The 26766-nt window shown below is 41.3% G+C and overlaps 1 protein-coding gene across 1 annotated transcript in view; it reads right to left on the reverse strand.

Annotated features, from left to right (window-relative positions):
• Positions 1–26766, reverse strand: part of rxfp2l (relaxin family peptide receptor 2, like) — a 62670-nt gene that overhangs the window by 9229 nt on the left and 26675 nt on the right. Inside the window, exons 3-14 of the mRNA XM_039766364.1 lie at positions 22067–22138; positions 20644–20749; positions 14707–14778; positions 14455–14526; positions 14128–14199; positions 8046–8117; positions 5732–5806; positions 5191–5262; positions 4604–4672; positions 3184–3255; positions 1865–1936; positions 1667–1738 (exon numbers count right to left, since the gene is read on the reverse strand). Of these exons, the coding sequence (XP_039622298.1) occupies positions 1667–1738; positions 1865–1936; positions 3184–3255; positions 4604–4672; positions 5191–5262; positions 5732–5806; positions 8046–8117; positions 14128–14199; positions 14455–14526; positions 14707–14778; positions 20644–20749; positions 22067–22138 (898 nt within the window). The remainder of the gene's footprint in view (positions 1–1666; positions 1739–1864; positions 1937–3183; positions 3256–4603; positions 4673–5190; positions 5263–5731; positions 5807–8045; positions 8118–14127; positions 14200–14454; positions 14527–14706; positions 14779–20643; positions 20750–22066; positions 22139–26766) is intronic.

Genomic DNA, 26766 nt, shown 5'->3' on the forward strand with positions numbered 1-26766 from the left:
ACTAACTGTTTCCAATTTCTTTGTCTCTCAGTTGCTATTCTGATTAGCCTCTCCTCTTCCATCCTGCATATGTGCCCAAAGAGACATCAATTCTGTTCCTTAGTAATCTCACAAAGTTTTTTTTTTCTCGTTTACGATTATTTCTTCACCTTTTGTCTCCATCAAATTTTTCAAGCCTTCCTGTGACATCTCATTTCAAATGCCATCCAATTTCAAAATTTCCTTCTTTTTCGATGTCCATGTTTCAAGGGCATAAAGTAATGCAGAGAGTATCCAGTATCTTTATTTGACTTTCACTGAGGTATCTCTGCTTTTCCAGGTTTCATTCAGTGTTGCAAATCAACGTTCTTTTACGGATTTCCTTGAGCAATTTTTGTCGCTCCTTATCAGGCTACTTACATAAACAAACTCAGTCTGCACTTTCTAGTGTCTCTCCATCCAACTTTAAACCCTCCTTATTGTTTCCCATCACCACTACTTTGGTCTTTTCTTTGTTTTATGTGTGAAGCATAGTCTTCAAAGGTGGCTTACCTATGAAGTAAGGCCTGCTTATACTAGTTCACTGAATTTTATGTCTGGAGTGAATCCCTTTATACGACTGATCACGATGCTACATACTAATACCATGTTAAGTTGCACGTTGGCACAGTTGTTTATCCAACAGACCACAGGTTCAAATCTCAGTCCAGCCACTGTCTGTGTGGAGTCTGAACAGTTTCCATGTGTATGTGATGGCTGGCTAAAGCCATAAGGTTTCCTCCCAGAGGAAAATCAGGGTAACTGATAACTTTTAAATGGCCTGGCCATCTAGAGTTTGCTTCCCCCTTACACCTGATAGGATAGCATTCAATTTCAAAATAACATGTAGTGGACTAAGCGGGATCACTAAATAGATGGCTGGATGCCTCATGTCAGAGTTTCAGTAATTTCATTCATTTTCTTCAATGACATCTATTGTGTTTTATGTGTGTGACAGCCTCCTGATTCATGGCAGCCATTTATATCTGTAAAAAGAGTAACTGCAGGTTCATGGATCAATCGTTCAAATTAGATTATGAGACAGAGGGGCCAGCACTCACGGTTAATTTTATCAAACTGCTACACAAAGTGTTCGAGCCACGATAAATTGTACTTTCATTTTGGTGTCATGTTATCCTGATAGATATGCCGTGATTCTTGTGCAGTTTATCTATAAATATCTTGACTATCTAAGAGCAGTTTGTAATTGAAATGCAATATTCGGAAAAACTGCAGCATTCTGAAGGACTATAGGTAGTTTTTTTTTTTTTTCTTTCAATTCTGTACCCTCTTAAAGTCAAAGTTAGAGTCCTGGCCCAGACATGTCCTTCTGGTACTTCAGTATTCTCCTTCACCCCAAAGATGCTAGATGCCTGCTAGATGAAACCTGGACATGGACTTCAAACTGACCCTGGGTGAGTGTGCCTTGTGATGGACTGGTGTCCCATTAATGGCTAAGTAGCAGCCTTGTGCCCAATTCCTGGTGGAATTGGCTTTGGATCTTGTGACGCAGAACTTTACAAAGTGTATAGACAAAACAAGCATTTCAAGCAGAAGAGGCCAGAAGAAGCTGTACGTGTAGGTGCATGACATGATGTGCGTTCTGGGGAGCCAGAAGCAGAGTTAGGGTTCTGTTTGACATACTTACATGTGAGACAGGTTTTCCATCTTTCTGAACATGCGGTTATGGATATTTGGAATTTCTATCCCTTCCATGCTTCTGAAAAAGTAAGAGACAGACAGAAATGTGCTTTGTTAGGGCAGAAGTCATGACGGCTCCTTCTCATGAAGTGATCACTTTGCCATTTATACATATGCGCATGCAGATGCACAAAGAGACACTTACAGGGAGTGCAGGTTAATGAGGCCGTCAAACTGAGTGTCATTGATGTGAGCCAAAGGGTTGTGAGAAATGTTCCTGGAAAAGAGAGAGAAAATATAAAAGCATTGTAGAAGAAAAGATGGAATGGGGAGCCAGCAAGCTGTGTTTTATTTATCCGCTCAATTGAAGATGCTTGATGCTTCAGAGAGAACCTCCACTTTGCATGTGCCTACAGAGATCAGCCGCACCTTGAATAAAGTTGGACGCTAAGAGGTAGTGTCACATCCTCAAAAAAAGGAACAACCGTTAGCCCAGGGGTCTCCAGCTCTGGTCCTGGAGCGTTACTGTGGCTACAGGTTTTCACTCTAACCCTCTCCTTAATTTGTGACCCATTTTTGCTGCTAATTGTCTTCTTTTTCCCTTCATTTTAATTGCCTTGTTTTTTTAAGATTCAGTCCTCTGAATTGCTTGATGAGAAATGAGATGTGCTGCGAGCCAACAGATGACAGGCTAAGTCAGGGCCTCAAACTCCAGCCAGTTTGTTAATTAGAATCCGATTCTTCTTGTTAATTAATTCTGATATTTAATTCCATTACTTGTTACTGCTCTCTTTCTGCCACAGTTGACATTTCTCAAGCTGTTGATTTTTCCTAATTTATAAGAACGTCATCAAGATGTTTTATGGACCTGAGCAGATCAACATTATTTGTGACCTTCACCTTTATTGTGTGATGGACACAGGCTGGTTGGTCATAAGTTGCTTCATTTTGTATCTCATTATTGTTTGGCTGCTAATTAAGGAAAACAAAATAATTAAGGAGCCCAAGTCATAGATGGTAAGTCCTTTAAAATTAAGGCAAAAGAGTTAATTAGCAGCAAAAACTTGTCAGTAATTAGGAAAAGGGTTAGAATAAAAAAGGTAGTTGGAATCATAGCTGACTGCTTTTCTCTCTGTTATATTAGAATAGTTTTCCATTGTGTCCACGCTATTCAGCCTTGACCATTCCTCTCCACACTGCTCTTCCAATCTTTCTCCTACTGTACACATCCTCTCTCCATAGCACCCCGCGCCCTTCAATGCAGTCAGTTATAATGGCAAGGCAGAAAAGCAAATTATCTATTCAAGAATATCAGATTTTAAATTGCAATAGAAAATCAGCAGCAAGAGCTGATAATGAACGTTGAAAAAAAATTGAAATGCAGAGTTGGACATAATAAAAGTCAAGAACAAAGAGAATCATCCAATAAATGAAAAAGAGAAGAATACTCCAAACAATATGCTGCAACCATGATAGCCCTCCAGGATTCAAGTTGCCTTAGCCATTAGAAGCACACATACTCACAGCTGCTTCAGACTCTGCTGATTCCGGAAGAGGGATGGCAGCAGATCTTTAATTTGGTTCATTGAGAGGTCACTGTAAGAACAAATAGACATGTTTTGTCTTATATAGCACCTCAGTATCGTACTCTCAGAGGCTTTCACAGTTATGGTACACATTTTATGACTAGAGCACTGGTAAGTTAAATGACTTGCTTGCTTAGATATTTTACAGTCCAACTCTGTAGTCAATGGGCCGCACTGCTAGGACTGAATGATGTGAGATGTGAGAGATACCTGTCTGGCCTAACATAAAGTGAACAGTACAGCAAGGCATCCACACATCATGTCTGTAGTTTCTGCATTGAAAAAGTCTCTAAAACACTACAGTCATCAGAGTGCACAAAAATCGGCAAAACAAATCAATACAAAGCCACACATTTAATTATCTAGCACATACACATTCAAATGCATATGTACTCTTAAAGAAGCCTTGACACAAACACAAAGAGTACATATTGGGTAATCCAAACTCCTGTGCTCTTTTACAAATACATTTGCGCACTTACCTGAATTCACACCTAATTCAGTCACATATACTGCACTCGGCAGTTTACACACACCTACAAGCCTCTATACAAACACACATAAGCATGGTGACATTTCCCACACAAGAACAAATACACACTCTCGTAAAAACAAGAATGTAAGAAATCATTTAGATGTAAAATGTTTGCATCTGTGTCTAAAGAATTGTGCATTGTATACATTGTGTATACAGTGCAGTGCCTGTTGAAAGTCTGTGTGGAAGTTGCATATTCTCCACATGTCAACATTGTTTTTTCTCGCAGTACTTTTTTGCCTTCTACAACCTCAAAGACATGAAGGTTAAGTTAAGTGGTGACTCTAAATGACCCTCTGTGTGACAGTGTAGGAGTTTGCTCTGGGATAGTCTGGTTCTCGGTTCAGGTTTGTTTCCCACCTTCCACTCAGTGCTATGGGCTCTGAGACCCTGAAATGTATTAACTGAAGTTTATAATATTTTTATCTTATTTTTGTCTAATTTCAAGTAAGCAATTATTGTGTCTAGTGCATACCTTTTCATGGCCATAACTTCTGTCCTGCACAATTAAACACATCTCTAACACTTGTGGACTCTTGCTGTTATCTGTGTATTTTGTCCATAAATGCACAATTTACTCTAACTTGTAGGCATGCTGCACAGCAGGCTGGTTTGGCGCTTATTCCTTTGCGATGGGGACCATGGACCATGCACATATAGCTACCTCATTTGAATTTCTTACTCTTACATATAATTGCTGCTATGAAGTTCGGCTATGTTTTCAGCTCATGGCATCAATGTGCAAGGTGACTACCTAACCTGAGATTTTCCCCGGATATTCCTTGAAATGAAAACATGAAAAGAACTGCATAGGACAACTCACAGCTCTATCAGCCGCATCCTGGAAAATACGTCCCTTTCTATCCCTCGAATTTGGTTTCTGCGTAGGATTCTGAAAAGGAAGGAAAAAAAATCACTTGAATTCTTGTTCTTTGTCCACTTTGCTGTTGCTGGCTGTTACCACTTGATATTTCTAGTAACATACTGTATTTGGGAAGTGCAGACCATTTTAATCTCTGTGCTATATTATATCAGACCCTCCTGAGCACTAATCACCATTACCCTCTCTTTCTATATATTAGTCTGGTGCTGCTGCTTTTAGTTTTGTCTGGCATGTGGCTGCACTTTTCTTGTTCATTATGCCAGGTGCCTTCATATGGACAGTCCAATCTTCAAAAAGAGAGGTGAGTTGTCACTATAATCAGTTTCCTCTTATCGAATTACTCCCTGTATATGAAAACCCTGGCACAATAATTAGCAGTTCTCTCTGACATACACCCTTCTACCAGTGCCATCATGAGGGGTGAGTCTGACAACAGCATCCATTTCTGGCCAGAGCCTCTGCATGAGCTGAGCGGGTCTGGATATCAGTGACATAGCCAGAGGGCTGGGATCATAACAGCTACTCACAGCACAGTCATGATGGTGCATTCCTGGAAATCTTTGCTCCTCAGATACTGGATTTGGTTGCCCTCCATATCCCTGGTGAAAGAAAACAGACCAAGAAGTCTCTTAGAATAATTAATTTCCTCATAGTGTGACTTCACATCCTGACATCAGCACCATTGTGATAGGTTGTACATCAGTCAGTCTCAGCTTGCATGCACATAATCCAAATGTTTCATACCAGAATAAGCTGCAGAACTGTTGTCCATCTGCTACTGTAACGAAGGGTGGGGATTTTTAATTCTACTAAGAAATCTGATCAGGGAAGTTCAGTAGCATAGTCAGCCTTTGGTGGTGGTACTCTAGCATTTTCCCTCCCTAACTTTCCCAATCCTAAACGTAACCCTAACTTTTTCCTTTTTTTAGGCAGATCTTCCATGGCTGTGAGGAATTTTATAACAACACAATGAATTTAAAAAAATGTACTGGCTGCCATACTTAAGATTGGTGGTTGGAGAGGTTCTACAGGAAAATGCCCAGTCACAGTTAGATTTTTCATACTTACAACCAGTTTAACCTTGGCAGCTCCTCACAGAACGATTCTCTTGGAAGGCTTCTGACTGAGTTATTCAAAAGAGACCTGAAAAGAAAAGGGTCCAGGGCTAAACGAGAGGGTCAGTCTGGCTTTCACGTTTATATTGTGAGAGAAAGTTTGCATCTTGTAAGCATGCATATTAGTTACCGAAATAATAGGATTCTTAGCTTGTGTCTTTACATATACTTAACAGTTGCTTCAATGAAAAACTTAAGGTGTATGGTAGCTTTTGCCTGTTGACGTAGGAAACTTATTGAGCCATGAGGCCACCCAATGTACTCTTCAAGTGAGGGTAGTCATCAATCATATTGGCCTCTCCCAATATAGTTTAAAAACGAGTAGGTGTTAGTTACAGGGGAGCCTAGTCTTCACAATGATGAGAATTCAATGGCATATTCACAAAATAAGCTAACATGCTAGGCCTTGAGGTCACCATGCTTCAGATAAAAAGGGTAACAGTCCTAGAGGCCTCTACTCCCATACATTTTAAGGAAGACCAGTTAGCAGTCCCCTCTTACAGGGTCTATACCAAAAGATGTCACTCACCAGCTCTGAGGCAATACTTCTGAAATAATATAAGTTCTCAACTCATGAGGACTCCTCTTTATGCTCCCAAATGACTCAGGACGTAGTGGGTCGGGGGGTATGGGGGGTTTGGGGTTGGGTTGCCAGGTACTTTGAAGATCTTCTCAATACCACTAACATGCCTTCCAATGAGGGAGGAGAGCCTGGGGACTCGGTGGTGGGCCTTCCCATCTCTGGGACTGAGGTCACCGAGGTGGTCAAAAAACTCCTTGGTGGCAGGGCCCTGGGGGTGGATGAGATATGCCGGAGTTCCTCAAGGCTCTGGATGTTGTAGGTCTGTCTTGGTTGACACGCCTCTGCAACATCGCATGGACATCGGGGACAGTGCATCTGGATTGGCAGACCGGGGTGGTGGTCCTCCTCTTTAAGAAGGGGGACCAGAGGGTGTGTTCCAACTACAGAGGGATCACACTCCTCAGCCTCCCTGGAAACGTCTAATCGGGGGTCCTGGAGAGGAGGGTCTGTAATATAGTCGAACTGTTCAGGAGGAACAGTGTGGTTTTCATCCTAGTCGTGGAACAGTGGATCAGCTCTACACTCTTGGCAGGGTCCTGGATGGTGCATGGGAATTTGCCCAACCAGTCTACATTTGTGGACTTGGAAAAGGCATTTGACCGTGTCCCTCTGGGAATCCTGTGGGGGCTCCGAGAGTATGGGGTACCGGACCCCCTGATAAGGGCTGTTCGGTTCCTGTACAACTGGTGTCAGAGCTTGGTCCGCATTGCCGACAATAAGTCAAACCCGTTTCCAGTGACAGCTGGACTCCGCCAGGGCTGCCCTTTGTCACCGATTCTGTTCATAACTTTTATGGGCAGAATTTCTAGGCGCGGTCAGGGCGTTGAGGGGGTCCGGTTTGGTGGGCTCAGGATTGAGTAACTGCTTTTTGCAGATGATGTTGTCCTGTTTGCTTCATCAGGCAGGAACACCCAAGACACGCTGGAGGGACTATGTCTTTCGGTTGGCCTGGGAACGCCTTGGGATTCCCCCGGAAGAGCTAGTAGAAGTGGCGAGGGAAGTCTGGGCATCTCTGCTCAAGCTGCTGCCCCCGCGAACCAATCTCGGATAAGCAGAAGAGGATGGATGGATGGATGGATGGCAGGATAGAGATTCACAAGATCGATCTGTAGACTTTAAGAATTGATATCAAATCGTTTAAGCGAAAAATAATGATTAATTGGAAAAGTCTGTATTTTTACCCAGGCCTAGTGGTGCCATTTTAATACTGCTCAAAGAGTTTAACTGACAAATTCATTTACTGCAGACCATGTACCCATCCAAATTGATGAATTTAATAGACTTTAAAGCTCTGTTTGAAATCCCCACAACACGGGTACCTGGCTCACCTGAGTGTATCAATAGCCCCAATAAGATAATTCAACAGAATACACTGTCTTGCCTCGCCATTCTAAAATATGTAATCCATTAATCATAAGGGTCCACTTCAAAATCAATTTGATTGTGGTAATTCACCATTCAAGAGACTCCATCCATGTGATCTCAATTTGAGGTACCTCACCTGCCCTTGACACCACTTAAGTAGTTCATAAGTCACAAAAACCTCCACCCAGACATACAAAAGAAAGCTAGTTTCAAGTCCACAGGACTTAAATCCCCTGTCTTGACTTATGTTTCTAGTTGGGCTGGCTTGTTAATTTGGCAGCTGTTTTGGAGAAAGTGAGTAACCACTTATAGTACTTACAGAAAGAAGAGTGACTGCAATCCTGTGAATGATTTCTGGTGGATGGTACTTATCCTGTTGTTATCAAGAATTCTACAGAAAAAAATATTGATTGTTCAAGATATAACAATCTGAAGAAAAGAACAGACATATTCTTGTAAAAACATTATTGACACAAAAGAGTAATATGAGGCAAGCAACATTTAAGGTCAATTTTGACTCCAGCGGCACTGGCACCTCTAAGCCCAAGCTGCATTTGATGCTTTTCATGATACCATGTTCCAAAAGGCCACCGAGCCCAAGGAATCAACAGAGCTTAGTCAGGTCAACTGGGCCTATATCTGTCTGCACACTTTTTATTTTACATGCCCATGACTTATCTGCTGCCTCCACCTACCACCATTTAACTCACTTTCTGTGCTTTATGAGCTACTTAATCCTGCTACATTGTAGTATTACAAGCTTGCAAATTGCCTTGTGCGCCCACTCGAAGGTGGTACATAAAGTATGGATTGATTGACTCACACTCAGATGGACAACACCTCTATACAGCCTTGCCATGTAGCAGGTTATTCATGAGCAGCTTTAAACCAAAGCAGGCCTCAAAGAATGAATCACTAACACTTTACTTTATGTAGCTACTGCCACAACAAGAACTATCGGAAGTGAATGATTTAAAATCATGTTTTTTAACAAACCGAGGCAGGCACATGTAACTCCTCTCTTTAGATCACTTCCTTGGCTTCATGTAGCAGCATACACTAAGTTTAAATGCTTGATGCCTGCCTACGGAGTAGTCAATGGGTCAGCACTTTTGTACAGTATATGAGAACACTTCCACAGTTACACACTCCTTCTCGACAACGCTGGTCTGCTGCTGAATGGTGTCTGGTGATGCCACATCTGCATGACATCAAATGTCAGTCACGACTCTCTTCATGTGCAGCTCCTAGAAGTTAGAATCAGCTGCCTTAGTGTGTTTAAGATGTGTTTGGGGATTTTTTGTCTACCTGAAGTTAACTGTTAGGTTTTATTAACTAGGAATTGTAACTAGTTTATATTTTGTTCCGAGCTTTTTGTTTGTGATGATCAATTTTGCACCCTTGTCCTTTAACATCTGTTGCCAAACATGATGTTTACTTAAATTATGTTGACCTCTTTTGTAAGTTGCTTTGTATAAAACCATCTACTAAACAAATAAATTTAAATATAAGGTGCTTCACTAAGGATAAAATAATGAGACAATTTAAAATCACTCAGGTTTATCTGTGTGCACTGGCTGCATGCTCATAGACACTTACGCTAACTGTCCTGCCCTCTTGGATACTGGTGGCTATGATGTGTGTGTGTGACACTATAGAAGTCACCATATTTAAGAATGAGCTGTGTGCTCTGTCACTCTTTGAACTTTGCTGGCAAATGAAGGGAACACATACACCAACAAAGCTATTTTTCTTACGTAATCAATAAGCATTCAATTGATGTTTTGAATCCTCGCCTGTCAAGTGACTTTGAGAAGTGTTTAATGCCTTGGCTAAAGGTGACCCTTTAAAGTTCACAGAAAAAATGGCGTCATTTATGTTCATCTGTCGTAGAGGCATGTTTCTCGCGGAGGTGAATCGCCATATGCAGCGTGTGAAACGGTTTGTGATGGGTATCCCATGGGATCCTTAAAACAATCCTTTAAAACTGAGGTTAAAGCACAATGAAGGAATCAGCCTTTAAAAACCAATAAGCCCTGTGCCTCTGTTTCATTACCGTCTCACCTGCTTCACCAATGCCGGCCCTGCAGCAGTCGAGATGCTCTGTCAGCAGCTGACCTTCTCTGTGCCTGACCGGTTCACACAGAGGCAGCGCAAGAGAAAGCCGCGCCAGAGACAGACAGAGGCACACACACAGGCAGCTGGTGGGCGGCTCTCCGTGAGTTTCTCTTGCGGACACATGAGCAAGCAGTGTGTGTGCTTCGAGAACGAGGCTGGACGCGACAGGACCATCTAGGAAAAATCATGTCGCGGATGTGATTCGCTGTATGCAGTGTGTAAAACAGTTTGTTTGTCGCAGATGTGAATCGCTGTATGCGGCATGTAGAACAGTTTGCGAGGGGTGTCCCTGTGTCTTTCCAGAAGTGTTCAACCATCAATAAATAATTATGCGGCGTTTGTTATGCCGTGGGTTCACTATTGTGTTGTATTTTGCTCTCTCCAGAGTTCCATCTTTTCATTAACTTACTGTTGTATTCTCACACTAACCTGTTTTAGACAACCGTGTCTTTCCATAAGTGTTTACCATTCAATAAATAATTATGCATGAGATTGAGCGTGTGTCTAGGCGTGGGTAAGCCGTTGAACCCCATTCGGGCTGCAAACCGTGGAATTGCCACTAAGTGCGACTCATACGCTCCCGCTGTTTTCGTCCCTATCCTTTGTACACACCCCCCTCCCACATATTGACTGTTAATAGAGGCATGTTTCTCGCGGAGGTGAATCGCCATATGCAGCGTGTAAAACTGTTTGCGAGGGGTATCCCATGGATCATTAAAACATTCCTTTACAACTGAGGTTAAAACACAATGAAGTGAGCAGTCTTTAAAAAACGAGTTTTCGGTTACGACGCACGACCGCGTACAGCATGGCAAAGTGTTGTACACGCTACATACAGCAATTCGCACCCGCGACAAACATGCGGCTTCTTAGATGCTCCTGCACTTTGTACACACCCCCCTCCCACCTCGCTACGCCGCACGGACGATTGTGTGTTGGTTCATTCCGTGCATTGTTACAATGTTGCTTTTCTTGCTGATTTATTACATTACCGATTTTGCAAATGTTACATTTTCTCCCTGTGCTTAAAAATGATTAAAAAACTGGCCTGATTATGCGGCATATGGTACGCCGCGGGTTGGCTAGTTAATTTAATTCAATTAAAATGCATAGGTTCCTTAAAAATAGTCTTCTTGCCTGAAGAAGGGGCCCGAGTTGCCTCGAAAGCTTGCATATTGTAATCTTTTTAGCTATCCAATAAAAGGTGTCATTTTGCTTGGCTTTTCTCTTAAAAATAGTTAAAAAATAACTCATAATTTGAAAATTTCTCCAATTATAACCATTATCCTACATACTTTGATCAGTTTTATATGATGTGTCATTTTCGTTCCATAATTAAGCTGGTTAGAAATTTCACTTCAATGAATCAATGTATTTTAATTTAATTATGGGTGCCCCACAATTTATTTTTAGTCACATATAACCAACAAAATCTTAGTACAAGAAAAAAAAAACTTTTTAATGCATTTTAGAATAAAATTGTGTTACTTAAATTTTTTTTTTTTATATATTTTTTCTATATTACTCACTCTCAAGTAGTTTGTAGAGAAAAAATGTAATCTCAAATTTTCATGCAGGACGAGAAAAATAGGTTATAATATAATTTAACCCATTGGAGGGTAATGCTGTACAATGGAAAATGATGTGAAAAACATTCATGGAAAAAAGAAAAAATTCTAATTTTTCTTGTCTTGCATGAACCATGTGCCCATTATCCAGTCACAAAAATTATCAAAATGCAAAATGTGCATTTTTCAAATAGTTACTTTCAGAAAAATCATTGTGCATTATAAATAGGAAAACAAATTCCCATAATATTGTGCATTTAATAAAGATAGTACTCTTGCCTAGTGAATGAGGACAAGAGGTAATTCTTCAGTTCAAAAGCACAGCTGTATAGGAATGAATTTTCCTGTTTAAAATGTATGCTGATGTTTCCCGAAGAAACTATGAATAACATTTTAGCATGTATTTTGTACATTTTGCACATATAACTGGATAAAGGACATTTGGATTGTGTAACACAAGAAACATGAGACTTTTTATATTTTATATAAATTTGTATATTTTACAAAAATGAAATTATATGTTCTATGTTGTCACACTGTTTGCTATTGTAGACCACTGGTCATAGTGAGTTCTGTTATATCACAAACTCTTTTCTCTCATTCTGCATGAAAACTTGAGATTCACATTTCTCTTGGCCATCACTACAACCAAACTAGGGTAAGAATCATATTAAAAAAATAAATTCTGTCAATGGGACTGGACCACGTGTCTGCCTGTGTTTTGCAAACCGGTATTTCGAGTTGTTTCGTTGTGTAATGGGTGTGGCAACGCACTGTACCAGTGCATGACCCCCAACTTGACTTGACTTGACTTTGAGTGGAGTATTCATTTAAGGGCTAATCCAAGTTAAGGAAAGCATACCAAGGACCCCTAGAGGCAGCATTTGCTTGCTGTTCTTGCAGCCATTAAGGCCAACCTTGTGTCTATAAGTAACTCTGGGATGGGTTTTAAGATCTGTCCTGAATTATCTCAATATTGGGCTTAAGTCAGGAGGAAGCGAGGCCTGGGAGTAGGATAAGAGGGACAGTCCTACATAGTACTTGAAGTGGGAATGTGGAGGGATCCAACCCACTGGTCAGACTGTAACTAATTTGTAGGTGAAAAGGAACAGTGTAGGAGCAAGGTCCTTGTTTGGAACTGTTCTGTTTTGGTGATCGTTCTTGTATGACACACCTTTTAAGACATTTGGCATTTCTGACAGAATGGTGGGAAGTTGCTCTCCTTGTTAAAATGGAGACAGACCTCTTTCAAAGTATCAGAATGTTAGCTTTCAGTTTATGAAATTCTGTGACTACAATAATTACAGTTCCCCTTACTCTAAGCAGCATTATGGCATCATGATTAGTGTTCAAGCATCATAACTGCAGGAACATGCATCTGATTTTGAGCCTAGCCACTGTCTATATGAAGTTTCCTGGCTTTCTCCCATACCCCAAGGATATGAAGACAGATTACCTACTAACTCAAAATAAGTGTGGTGAATCATTTGAACGAATTGTGTCCCATTTAAAACTTGATTCCAGGATAAGCACTCATTCCCCCAGAAACAACAGTCTAAAAACATGGAAGTCCAGTACCTCTCTGTATGAAATCTGCATATTTTCTATAGTCCATGTGATTTTTCTCCACATCCAAAAGACATGCACCTTAATGTGAATTGGATCCTCGTTTCACCTGACTCACCTGAGAATGGGAGTGCACAGGAGTGTCCGCCAGCAGGATGGAACCAAATTCTGCCTTTTGCCAAGACATTTTCTGGATGTTCCATATTTTACCTGGTACATTTCATTTCACCCATCTTGCTGTGTTTTTCCTGATTGAATGGAGGGTGGTGTGTTTTTCTGCCACCAATGTTTATTTGCTTTGCTTTACTTTTTAAAAGTTTACATTAGCCTTGATTTTGATTCATACTGCTGCCCACCTGTATGGTGACCACTTGCCTGCATGCAAATTGATACTTTGTGGACTACAGGGGGTCCTTGGTTTATGACACAGTTCCGTTCCTACAACAGTGATGTAACCTGAATTTTGGTGTAAGTCAAAACACACCCTAGCCTAAGTCACTTACCTATCCTAACACATTTGCAAAATCGTAATCTATAACATAAAAAGACAACTAAGCCACAGAAAAAGGAAAAGTACATAAATATATTGTACTGTACACTGTACTATAGTAACAGAAAAAATGAGTGTAAAAAAAAATCTTTACCTTTATTCCTACTCATGTGTCAATTGTTTAAAGGTTTTTATGGGAGTGAGCATTGTAAACTCAAAACGTTGTATGTCGAGACGTTGTAACCCGAGGACCCCATGTATCTAATGGATTCTGACCCATTTCCCTTATGGCTCTGCTTTTCTCATTATTCCTGTTACTATTCTGAAGAGACATGCAAGTAAGAATTGCATTGTGCTATGCACACATGACAATACACTTTAAGCTGAATTCATATTTCCGAATCTACATCTGACCTAATGCTTTAACTGATGCTTGGATCTTTATCTCCTGCAATAGAATTCCTCTTAGCAGACAGCCAATCCCAAGTGTTATAAGTGTCCTATGACACCCCTTGGTACAGTGAGAAGTTGGTGTGAACATGATACCTTGCTGCCAATGCTGCTAGGATGTGCTTTAGATTTACAAAACTAATAATGGAATCATATGGATAGGAAAATGGATGGATGAGGCCTAAATGATATGGCATTTACATACGTACAACCAATCAAGGCTCTTCAGCTCCTTGAAGACTCCTGGCTTAAGCACTTCAATCTGATTATGATGGAGGAACCTGGGAGGAAGAAGTCAAAACTGTAAATATCTTTACAAAACATGCAGGAGGGTCTCACATGGCATCCTCTGGCCAGTGCTCCAAGATGGAAATACAACCATTGAGTTTTTAGGCAAGCTTCCTCAGCAGCAACTAGACTGATTGGACACACATATCAATATGAATATATGACAGAAGGCATACTGCATCTAATTTTGAAATATTTCAATAAACCACACTGAAAGGCAGCAAAACCTGTCCTCAATAGTCACTCACAGTTTTTTGAGGTTCTCTAGTCCTGAAAATGCTTGATTAGAGATGTTGACAATGCCGTTATTCTGCAACATCCTAAAGGCAGAAGAAAAACACAAATATACTATTTCTAGTCTAACCGTTCCCATGTAATTAACAGTAAATAAACCCCAACTTCTTCACTACCCATTACTGAAAAACCGGTAGAATCCCCAATCACTCTGATCAAACCCAGTGAGGGATCCAAAGCCCCAACTAGAATAATGTAGAACTCACAGGTTCACCAGGTTTTTGTAGCGAATGAAGAGCCCCGCTGGCAAAGTCTGGATACGGTTGCCCTGCAGGTCCCTATAAAAAAGCAGAAAGGAAAAAGGTGACGTGAGAGGGGCTTGTGTCAAGCAATTCCTCCATCTAGCCTACTCACATGAACCCACCCCCCAAACAACCCCCTCCACCAACTGAGATTAAACTAAGCACGGGTCAATAAAAAAGAATGAATTATTCAACTTCACAGTGCAGGAATTCCCCAGCCATGCAACTGATTACTTGTGTACAGCAGGGTTTTTTTTTTCACAAAGACCCTAGGAGACATTACTTTTTATATTCATGAAGTACAGGTGATCAGTCTTGAGAATAAAAAGCTTGCAATAGAGACCTGCCATCTTTCCATATGAGATCTGACAGCAGCAATGTAGATTGAGAGACCCACTGGATAATAGGATTGAAACTATGAGACTGCCAGTTCAAAATCCTGTCAGACCTTTGCCTCCCAGAGTGCTACCTTGCCTGCCCCTTATGTAACCTGCAGGAGAAACTGGCAAGCCTACTGGGTAACAGGTTTGAAACCAGTAATGTTAATGAAATATTCAGTCCCAAGCTGAGCTTGAGCCACATGAACTCACTCTTGAGCAGAGTCCTTCAAAAGTCTCAAACAAGCCTCCCACTTCACTGACTCCGAAAGGGTAAATGGGAAGGAGGTCATGTCACTTCATGGAAAGGTGAGCCAGCATGCAAAAGGACTGAAGTCCACACGTGCTGCATCCTGTGTCTCCTTAACTTTAGTCACATCTTTTATTGGTGACTTTCAGAGTAGTAGTCAGTTCTGGTTCCATTGCAAATAATCTTTGGGAGGGGTGGAGAAAAAAAGTCCTGGCAAGAAGGTGTTACTCATTATTTAATCACTGTTACTGAATTAGGGGTGTTATTCTTGTTGTTTTTGGGGTCAATATGGTAATGTTTACAGAGTATAGTGAAATTCTTACTTAGATGTACTAATCAATATGCAACATGTTACATTCTCCTGTGCCAGGATCACAAAGTATCCTTCTGTATTGAGTTTCTTCCTTATTTCAGATAACTATCTTACCTTGAAATTACAATTAAAATTTTAGCTCCCTAGTAATAAGTGTACGGCCTATGTAACATCAATGTGGTGCTAGAAATGTAAGAGATAGTGATGATTGTAAAACAAAAAAACGTTTTCTATGTGTGGTGTCAGAGGAAAGAGCCCCCCTTGTTGTTCTGATACACCCACATTAAGCTTAGCAAGGAACCCAAAAAGTATGAAAAAATGGAGTGCTTATTTTCTTTAACACAAAAGGCACTAATAAACCAAGGGAAGATGCAAAGTACAATGAAGGACAAATACAAAATGCACCTTGCTACCTCTCTTTGTCTTTCAACATGGATGGTTGCTACCAGATGGGGTGGATTGCCCACTTACACTCTTCTTTCTTATCTGCTTTCTCTTTCTGAGGCTACATCCACACAATAGCATTTTTAAACAAATACAATCTCACTTCACACTAACATTTTCAAATCATATCTCTGTCCACACTAAAATGACCAAAAGCACATGTGATATAGCCGTTCTTCTACAATGGGCAGAGGCACATCAATGAAAAGAGGAAAAGAAAGTCTCCTTCTTGAAGGGCCGAATGCGCCGGAGACCGTGGGATTTACTGCAAAATGGCACTGGCCAATAAATTATTTTCCTTTTGCATACATACTCAGCATTCAAACCGTATAAAACGCAATTCAGATGCATACAGGTAAGTTAATGTAACAAGTTCTATGAAAAGCATCCCCTCAATGGAATATGGTATTTCTTCTTTGAAGGGTGACCTTTCAGGGAATGAAACATTGTAATGAACAAAATACAATCAGGAAAGGGCACCATAATACACACTAACCAAGAGACCCATTACAGTTTACGTTTTCAACTGCCTGCACTGTAGTTTGCAGAAACATATTGAAAATCACTGGAAAAGTTGCCTAATGTGATGTTAGTCTTAAGGCGAGAGAGGAAATGCTCAGACACCACTGTTATCTGCATGATCATCTCTCAAGCACTTGTGTAAACAGGTTCTGTGGTAGCATGCTCTTCAAAGCACATCTTCACCGGACTCCGGACCCCATGCAGAAAGCATGTACTGTAGCCAAGTGGCAGAAGACAATTCAATTGTTCCAAGAAACTAAATCAGTCTTCTAACTACAAGGGTAACTCTTTTCGGCCACAGACTTGTTCCATTTCAGCTCTGTTAGACAGAGGGAAACCATGTATTTTCACCCAGTCCACCACTTCCTGTTTTTTGCCCTGGTGCCTATCTTGTTGCAACTTCAGTTTCTCAGTACAACTGTCCCTGAGCATCATGTGACATTCCACATGAGCACCCTTAAAAGGCCTGAAAAATGCAGGCTGAAATTAAAGGAACATTTTTTAATCAGAGTACAGCATCAAGTCAATGAAACTGCTGGGATATTGATCTGGTCAGTTAAGTAAGAAAGGGGGTTGTTAATCAGTTTCAGCTGCTTTGGTGTTAATAAAATTAATAACAGGTGCACTACAGGGACAACAATGATGAGAACCCCAAAACAGGAATGAATGGTTTAACAGGTGCAGGCCATTGGCATTTTTCCCTCCTCATCTTTTCTGACTGTTGTTGGCTATGGTCAGTGTCACTACTGGTAGCATGAGGCGATACCTGGACCATACAAAGCTTGCACAGGTAGTCCAACTTCTACAGGATGGCACATCAATACGGCCATTGCCAGAAGGTTTGCTGTGTCTCCCAGCACAGTCTCAAAGTCCATGGAGGAGATTCCAGGAGACAGGCAGTTACTCTAGGAGAGCTAGACAGGGCCATAGAAGGTCCTTAGCCCATCAGCAGGACTGGTACAGTATCAGCTTCTTTGGGCAAGGAGGAACAGGATGAGCACTGCCAGAGCCCTACAAAATGACCTCCAGCAGGCCACTGGTGTGAATGTCTCTGACCAAACAATCAGAAACAGACTTCATGAGGGTGGCCTGTGGGCCCAACGTTCTCTAGTGGGCTTTGTCTGTGCTCACTGCCCGGCACCATGGAGCTCGATTAGCATTTGTCATAGAATACTGGAATTGGCAGGTCCACAACTGGTGCCCTGTGCTTTTCACAAATGAGAGCAGGTTCACCCTGAGCACATGTGACAGACGTGAAAGGGTCTGGAGAAGCCGTGGAGAATGTTATGCTGCCTGTAACATCATTCAGCATGACCGGTTTGGTGGTGGGTCAGTGATGGTCTGCATATTCATGGAGGGATGCACAGACCTCTACAAGCTAGACAACGGCACCTTGACTGCCATTAAGTATCGGGATGAAATCCTTAGACCCATTGTCAGACCCAATGCTGGTGCAGTGGGTCCTGGGTTCCTCCTGGTACACGGCAATGCCCAGCCTCATGTGGTGAGAGTATGCAAGCAGTTCCTGGAGGATGAAGGTATTGATACCATTGACTGGCCCCCACGCTTTCCTGACCTAAATCCAAAAGAACACATCTCTGGGACATTATGTTTTAGTCCATCCAACGCCGCCAGATTGTACCTCAGACTGTCCAGGAGCTCAGTGATGTCCTGGTCCAGATCTAGGAGGAGATCCCCAGGACACCATCTGTCATCTCATTAGGAGCATGCCCAGACATTGTCAGCCATGCATACAATCATGTGGTGGCCATCCAAACTACTGAGTACAATTTTGAGTTGCTGCAATGAAATTTCGGCAAAATGGACTAGCCTGCTGCAACATTTTTTTACTTTGATTTTCGGGGTGTCTTTGAATTCAGCCCTTTGTAGGTTGATCATTTTCATTTCCATTAAACGATCTGGCATTCTCTCTTTCCTAACATATTACCCAGTCCATATCAGTGTAGATATCCAGCAGGATTTTTTTCCCATTGACATCTGATGCGTTTTCAAAGTGTTCCTTTAATTTATTTGAGCAGTTTATTTACATACACTTGCATTTCAGTTTATAAAATGTTATATCTACTGAATGTTTAATGTTGTCTGTTCATTTTTGATTCTTTTGTATGTATTCATTTTATTTATGTTTATTTACTTTTGACTGTGTTTATATTTCAATAACTTGGTGGAGTTCCATGTATTTTGTGGGTGATACCCCAAGAACTGGGGCCAGGAACCGCCTACTGCCTATAAATCAGGAGGGTGTTTGGTGAGTTACTGTGATTTTTCTGAGTTTACAGTATGATTTTTGGAACCTGTGCTCTGTTCTTTGATTATGCCTTGGACTCTGGATTGGGACTTTGTTCGCATGGATTTGGAGTTAGAGTATGAATGTAGTTATTGGCTTATATTGCTGATTCATTGCTGTTTTGTTAATATAAATATTTAGTTTGTTTTTAGAACAGTCATATGTAGTGCCCGTCAGATTATAACAATTATCTTGTAGCACCTTTTAATAGTTATTCTCTGTGAACTGCAGTAGATCTATTTACATACATGAGTATTTCCATACTGCATTCTGATTTACATTTCTAAGTATCTGAGTAACACAACTTTTATTTGTGATTATATAGGGGTGACCACCTGATCTACACCAACATTCTTAATACTGGTTGTTCTTTATTATTTTAAAGACATTTATTGATAATAAGTTAATGTTTTTCAATATGTTTACTTATTGCTTTTTGGTTTCCATCTAAACCACACATGAATACATAGAATACATACATTTTGTAGGAGGAGAACAGGCACCGTGACTGGGAAGGAGGATGGGTTCTTACCCAGATTGGAGGTCAGAGCGGAAGGACAGACAGATTGGCTGACGAGATGAGAAAATATCTTTGTTCTCAGCTGCTATAATATAACGGATGGATCAGTGGAATCCAGGAATAATAAGCAATTCCATCCCCCATACACCAGGTGGCAGTGCTACTTGTGTGACAGCCCAGTCAGAACACCCTCAGGGGTGCTTAGGTTTTGGAGTCTAGAAGTGCAACCCTGACAGTGTTCCTGAGTGCCGATAGAGGGCACTATCTGGGGAGGACCTTCCTACTTTCTATATGACACAAAAGTGCTTCCAGTAAGACACTGGAAGCATTCCCGGTTCAGGATTAAATAGGAGCCTGCTGCTTCACATTAATGAGTCAGTCAGTAGGCAGAGGCAACACTCAACAACAGGAAGAAAGGACAAAGAATTGATTAGGTTTATCGTTATTGTGTAAATGATCTTTGGAAGGATGATTCAGAAAACGTGCCATGGTTTAATAAACATATTTTATTTAAACCTACGAATGTGCTGGGCTTTACTGTGTCTTGCTATTGGGGTTCAGTGGCGCTGCCTTGTAGTTACAATTTATAAAAAAAAAAAAAATCCACCTCCCAACATGCTTCAATTAGAAGTGTTATGTGTGTATCTTGACAGTTTCCTAAACATGTTTCATCAGTGGTCTGACTGAACAGCCTACAGCATTTACACCCTTCCACCAGTGATCAGGGTTTCAATGTTCACTGGGAACACCAGAATTCCTTTGTAACATGTATGTTGATTTGCTATGTCCCTGTTAATTTTGTTCATTCTCTCTGTTTCTCTGAAGTTTCTTCACTCTGTCCCCGTACACCCTTGGCTGTGCCCTCATCTCTGTCGACCTATTGCCAACTATGGACCCCTTCATGGTAAGTTCTCTCTTCATACTCAGAATTTTGAGAAGGCTTGCGCTGGAATTGAAATTCTAATTTCCGGATGCCTTTTGTACATTTTAAGATAGTTATGAAGACACCAAACACTTGCTTGCCTGAATGCTATTATATCATTGCCCAGATGCGCGATAATGAATTGCTAATGTCAAACTGGGCAGATAAAAAGAAACGTAGCAGATAGAATTTTTGTGAATCCCTGATTAGCTGTATGGCACAAATACATTTTAGTTTTTACTCACAGAACTGTTACATTGGATGATACAGCTGGCACAGCCTCCAGATCCTTCTGTATGCACAAGATTTTTCGGCTTTCACAGGTGCATTGCTCTGGATAGACATCCAGCACTGCAGAGCAAACACTTGGGTTAGTGGCACTGGCTAACAGATATAGAGAGGTTGTAAAAGACAGAAAGTAGCTCTTAAATGAAGCTGATTACATGATCCAGGGTCTCAGGAAGATGTCATTGACATCCTGTGAAGTGCAAGACTGGGGAATGAGACCTCAAGGTTTATGATAAGACTGTGCTTACAGGCCCAATCAATATAAAAGACTACAATGTGATAGCCAGTGGGACACAAACACTGTGGTCTAAAAGTCTAATAAGCCAAAGCGGCTCCCTGTTAGAATAGCCAACAGTACAGCTGTTCAGTAGAAGGACCTGGCTTTAACAGTTTTTTAATTCTTTTTGGCCAAGAAGTAGCCGAGGTGAAGGTCACATTGTCAGAGCAGGAAGTTTGCTCTTCTGGTTAACTTTAGAATGCCTATCAGGCCACAGAAAGACAAGCTTTTTACATGACTGGGATGAACATCAAGGGCTTCTGTTGCTCCAGAGTACAAGGTTACTTTCTCAGGCTGTAAACCATCAAGACAACCGAGTTCCTGTTTATTTTTCCCAAGCCATAAAATAATAATTAGATTGGACTGACAGTCAATCTGGAAAGAATGTACCACTTAACAGTTTTCTATTCAACCTGAGAAGTTTTACTGTTCCTTCCATCGCCTCAAGAGGGCATGGCCTTTGGTCATGGCTCATAAGAAGATTTTAATGTAGCTAGAAGACTTAAATGGAGCAACCTCTTCATTTGGAATTTTGGGATAGAGAAAACAAATGAGAGAACTATTCACTAAGAGAAAATAAAAATGGTAGAAAGGGCAAAATGATGACCAACAATAATTTAAAAATTTAGCAAACTCTGCCCTAGGCCACCACAGACAATCTATTATCTTTGGGAGACTTTGGGTCACAAACTTACAAAAGCAACTAGAGTTTCCTCCCAGCCTTAACATGTTCCACATATTCATGTCATCCTTTCTGAATCATATTTACATGATCCCTGCTGAATGAAAGTGTCCCTGTCACATACACACTTAAGTGATCAATCTGTCCTTTAAAGGAAACATGTCTTGACAGGAAGAATTTTGCTTCCCCTCATTTTTAAGTCAACAGCTGCATTCCTATTCTGATGTCATTATTTTCGGATGCATCAATTCTCCAAAACTGCAGACAAGTAGAAGGAATGCGTTTACAATAATCCAGCCAATGTTTAACTCTTTGGCTACCAGCTCATCTGCTCATGTGCTCCATATCTGGCCTGGACATCTGCTCCACAGTATACAGTATTTCTTGAAGCTAAGGGGGAAATAAAAAAAGACATACTTACAACATTCTTTTGGCTCTTCGGTTTTTGTCTTCATAAATGAATTAAAGAGTTGAGGCCAGCCATTGTCATCAACTGGAAATGGGCAAGAATACAAAGTAACATGAATGAGTCATATGGACAAGACATGCTAATGCAGAAAGTATTATTATGATCCATCAAGACAAAAAAAAAACGGTCAAAACAGTTAACCACTGCAGCTGACCCAAGGATCACAGAGATGCACCTTAATGTTCAATCAGAATGTTGGATTTATTATGTTGTAATTGTCATGTTCAGTTGCTTGGCAGCTCTATATTGGCTTGGAGTGAGTTACAATTGATGTGTACATGAATCACTCTCTTCCAATTTAAAGACACACTTTCTGGGATCGAATGGGTCATCTAAGGTGGGTCCTGCTTTGTGCCCGATACTGCCAAAATTACAGGGCACTAGGACTTCCCATGACCCTGTAATTAGATTAAATGTGACTTAAAAATAATGGGGTGATGGATATTGATAGATTGGTCATTGTATATTTGACTGACTCCTTAGTCCAAAATTATTTATAATGCCAGTACACTGTAAAATTATTTCTGTAAAGATAAAGTTTGCCTTCTACACACATTGGGGATACTACATTTTTACCAGATTTAAGACAGAAGTCATGCCAAAAGTCAATTGAAAAGTCAATCCAGCAATTATTATGTCAGTTGGGCATGTATTGCCTTATCTTATTTTACAGCCAAAGCCTATAATATTGGCGTCTAACACAAGACAACAGCCAGCTCTGGTGCCACCATGCCAGTTCATCACAGGGCCCACTCATGTGTCTAGAACTTCTAGAAAAGTGTGGAGGTTGCCATCAGATTTGTGTAGCAAAGAAATCAAATTAAAAAAAAAATTGAGGAACAGATAGAATCAGGCCAACATCAAGCTCTACTTTGGACCAAAGGGTGATCCAGGGGTGGGGAGTATGTAGCAGTAGGGGGTTTCATTTATTACTGGGTATGTCCTGTTTGATGTTTGTTAAATATTAAATAACAACACTGGTTGTGCAGATTCTTGTTTGTAAATATGGGGACTATGTCTTATACAGAGGGGCTTGTGGATCTGTAGTTTGGATGGACAGCAGGATGTGGTTATACTTTTTGATTTGTTCATTTCTTGACCTACTTCAATTTCAGCAGCACATAATGCCCTTTATCAACTGGAATTTCGCAGCAGAGGATTGTGTGTGACCACCAGATTTAGGGACAATGGTGGGTTCCTTTTTCTTCAATCCAGTCCACCAATGTGACAATGTGTGTGAAGAGGCATGCTTCAGAAGACCATTTACCTTCTGGACTCTGATGGTAGGACTGTGTTCTCTATGCATGTTCTGAGAAGCAGTTTACTAAAAAGGGAGTATTTCGTCACATCTTTCTCTTCTGATTTTATGTGTACAGTGCCTACAAACCCCAAACTACAAATCCCACAAGCTCCTCTGCATCTGTGCAAACTTGTTTAAAGAGACAGACCCCATATTTACAAACAGGAATCTGTGTAACCAGTGTTGTCACTAACATATAACAATTGCCAAACAGGACACATCTACTAATGAAATAAACCCTTGTGTGGCACCACTACATATCAATGTTTCAAAAATCTCTGAAGTGTGGCCGTGAAATACGGGAACTGTCATATCTCTAACAATTCATAAGTTTCTGGTTTGTAAAAGATTTAGTAATACTAGCCAACCAGGCTAATCAGGCCGCTGTTTAAATGATTTTTAAGCACAGAGGAAAAAATAAACATTTGAAAAATCCGTAATTTAATAAACCTCCAAGAAAAGTAACATTGCAACAATTCACGCTACGAACCAACATACAATTGTCCGTGACTGAAAACCGGAGGAGCGCCGTCGCGCTTTCTCCTTCCAAAGCGAAGGATGGGGTTGAACGGCGCTCGTTCAGTACGCACTGCCCGCTTATGTGCCCTCCCCCAACTCCCTACCTGAGTCGCTTTTGTCTGTGTACAGTCCACTCGCACCTGTGAGTCACGTTGACTGTTAATTTTCCAAACACCGCCTCAGTCGGTTTCCACGTTGATTTTTCATTGTTGTGTGCGGTTCCGGCTGCTTTTTTTATATATAATCCACCAAGTCACCCGACCATGTGGGGGGGGTTTACAAAGAGTAGGGACGTAATCAGTGCGGCGTATGACCCGCACGTGCTGGGAATTTCGTTCATGGGGAACAATTGCAAGCCACGGTCTCCATCACGAATGGGGTTCAGCGGCTTACGCACGGCTCCCCGCCCGGGTAGACACACGTTGATCCATTCAGTGTAGCGCGCGTGCAGTACCGGACATACAAGTGCATCACAGACCTGTTAATGCTCAATCTCACGTGGCTGAAAGCCACTTGTCCGTCTAAGAATTTGGACGCCAACCGCTGTTGGGTCGTGTAACTATTTGGCAGGTGGGAGTCTCGATTGTTTTCGGAAATAACCAGCCAAATCGCTCCACCAACTAAGAACTGCCATGCACCACCACCCACAGAATCGAGAAAGAGCTATCAATCTGTCAATCCTCTCCGTGTCCGGGCGGGTGAGGTTTCCTGTGTTGAGTCAAATGAAGCGAAAGGCTTCACACCTGGTGGTGCCCTTCCGTCAATTCCTTTAAGTTTCAGCTTTGTAACCATACTCCTCCCTGAACCCAAAGACTTTGGTTACCCGGTTGGCTGCCCTGTTGCGGGCCTGCATTGGTGAAGCAGGTGAGACGGTAATGAAACAGAGGCACAGGGCTTATTGGTTTTTAAAGGCTGCTTCCTTCATTGGGTTTTAACCAATGCACGGAACGAACCAACACACAATCGTCCGTGTGGCACGGAGGGTGGAACAGGAGGAGAGGAGAAGGACATCCACTCCGCTCCCTCCGTCATGCTAGTCTGCTGATTTCTCGTTCAGTATGCACTGCTTGCTCATGTGCCCACCTTCAACTCGTCACTCGAGTCATTGTTGTCTTTGTACAGTCCAGATGCACCTGTGACTCACGTAGACTTTTCATTGCTCTGTGCAGTTTTGGCTGCCTTTCTATATATAATCCACCAAGACACCCAACCACGGTAGTAGCGAGGTGGGAGGGGGTGTGTACAAAGTGCAGGAGCATCTAAGAAGACGCATGTTTGTCGCGGATGCGAATTGCTGTATGTAGAGTGTAAAACAGTTTGCCAGGGTGCAGCGTCGTGCGTCGTAACGAAAACTTGTTTTTAAAGACTGCTTACTTTATTGTGTTTTAACCTCAGTTGTAAAGGAATGTTTTAAGGATCCTATGGGATACCCCTCGCAAACCGTTTTACAGGCTGCATATGGCGATTCACCTCCGCGAGAAACATGCCTCTATTAACAGTCAGCGTGGGTCGGAGCTGCATGTTGCCTCTAACACAGACGAATATAAATGACGCCATTTTTTCTGTGTCGTCGCGTCTGAGTTGGTGGGCGTGGCTCTGCGAGTTGTGGTCGTATCCAATGGTCTTGGAGTTGGTGGGCGTGGCTCCTTCCTGCGTGCGCCATAGGTGTCTAACTTGTCGGCGGCTTAGTGAATCGCTTTCTATGGTCGTCTTGCCTTAGTGAATTATATATATAGATACTACATTCTGAATACCCCCTATATAATGAGTCAAAGGGATGAACATAAATAAACAGAAAACTCCTCAGAAAATATCGCTTTATGGGACTTCTAGGATCTTCTTCTCTAACCAAGGACTGTCAGGTTAAAACTCCATTGATCCAGGAAATTAGTGACTTGCCCTTATAAACACGGTGACTGAATCCCATTAAATTCCTGAAATTGAACTTTCCAATTTGTGTGAAAGTGAGTTTTGATTTCTATTTGATAAGGGAAAATTTATCAGGGCAGTTGACTCCAACAAAATAAGTGATGCACTGAGGAAAAGAGGCCTGAGGTGTCATTCATGTTTTGAAACTAAAACAGTATCTTCAAGAAACATCCTGACTGTGGTGCAGTGATAGCAAGATTTAATGGAGCTGCAACCCAGCAGCAATCAAGATAATGAGAGTGTCATGTAATAACATCCAAAACCAAGAGGTCACAACAGTCAAAATCCACATCACTAGAACTCTTTTCTGACCCACAGCTATAAAGTCCTCTGATTAAATCCAAGCCCGAATCCCATCTTTGTGAAAATTGTATGTTCTCATTGTAGTTTATTTTGACTGGCAATTCCAAATTAGCCATGGATGAGTGTGTGCATGTGTTATTGTGAGTGAGCAAGTGTTCTATAGTAGACTGTGGTCTCATCCAGGGTTGCCACAACCTTATATTGCAATAAGAAGACTTGAACAATCAAGAAAATACAAAATAGGAATGAATAATTGTGGTAGATATCAGACATTCTGATCAGTTAAAGGAAGTGTGCACAGTGAAAAACAACAATGTATCTGCAATTCCAGGAAAATGAGAATGTCATGGCATAGCAGTTAATACCTATCTTGGTAAAGCAGCAGTGATATCATAGTCACTGCAGCCTTCTAGAACAATTGGACAGCTGTCTTCGTAGATCATGATAATTAGATTTTGATGTGCTATAGCAGCAAACATAATTGAACGAGGCAACAGGACAGTGATTATGGCCAGCTACTACATATTTTCATATGTCACTGTTGATTCCCCATATTTTTTGAAGTTAAAACATATTTACATATCTGCTAGCGTCTGGTGAG

This window comes from Polypterus senegalus, chromosome 10 (genome assembly GCF_016835505.1).
Source record: "Polypterus senegalus isolate Bchr_013 chromosome 10, ASM1683550v1, whole genome shotgun sequence".
Lineage (NCBI taxonomy): Eukaryota > Metazoa > Chordata > Cladistia > Polypteriformes > Polypteridae > Polypterus > Polypterus senegalus.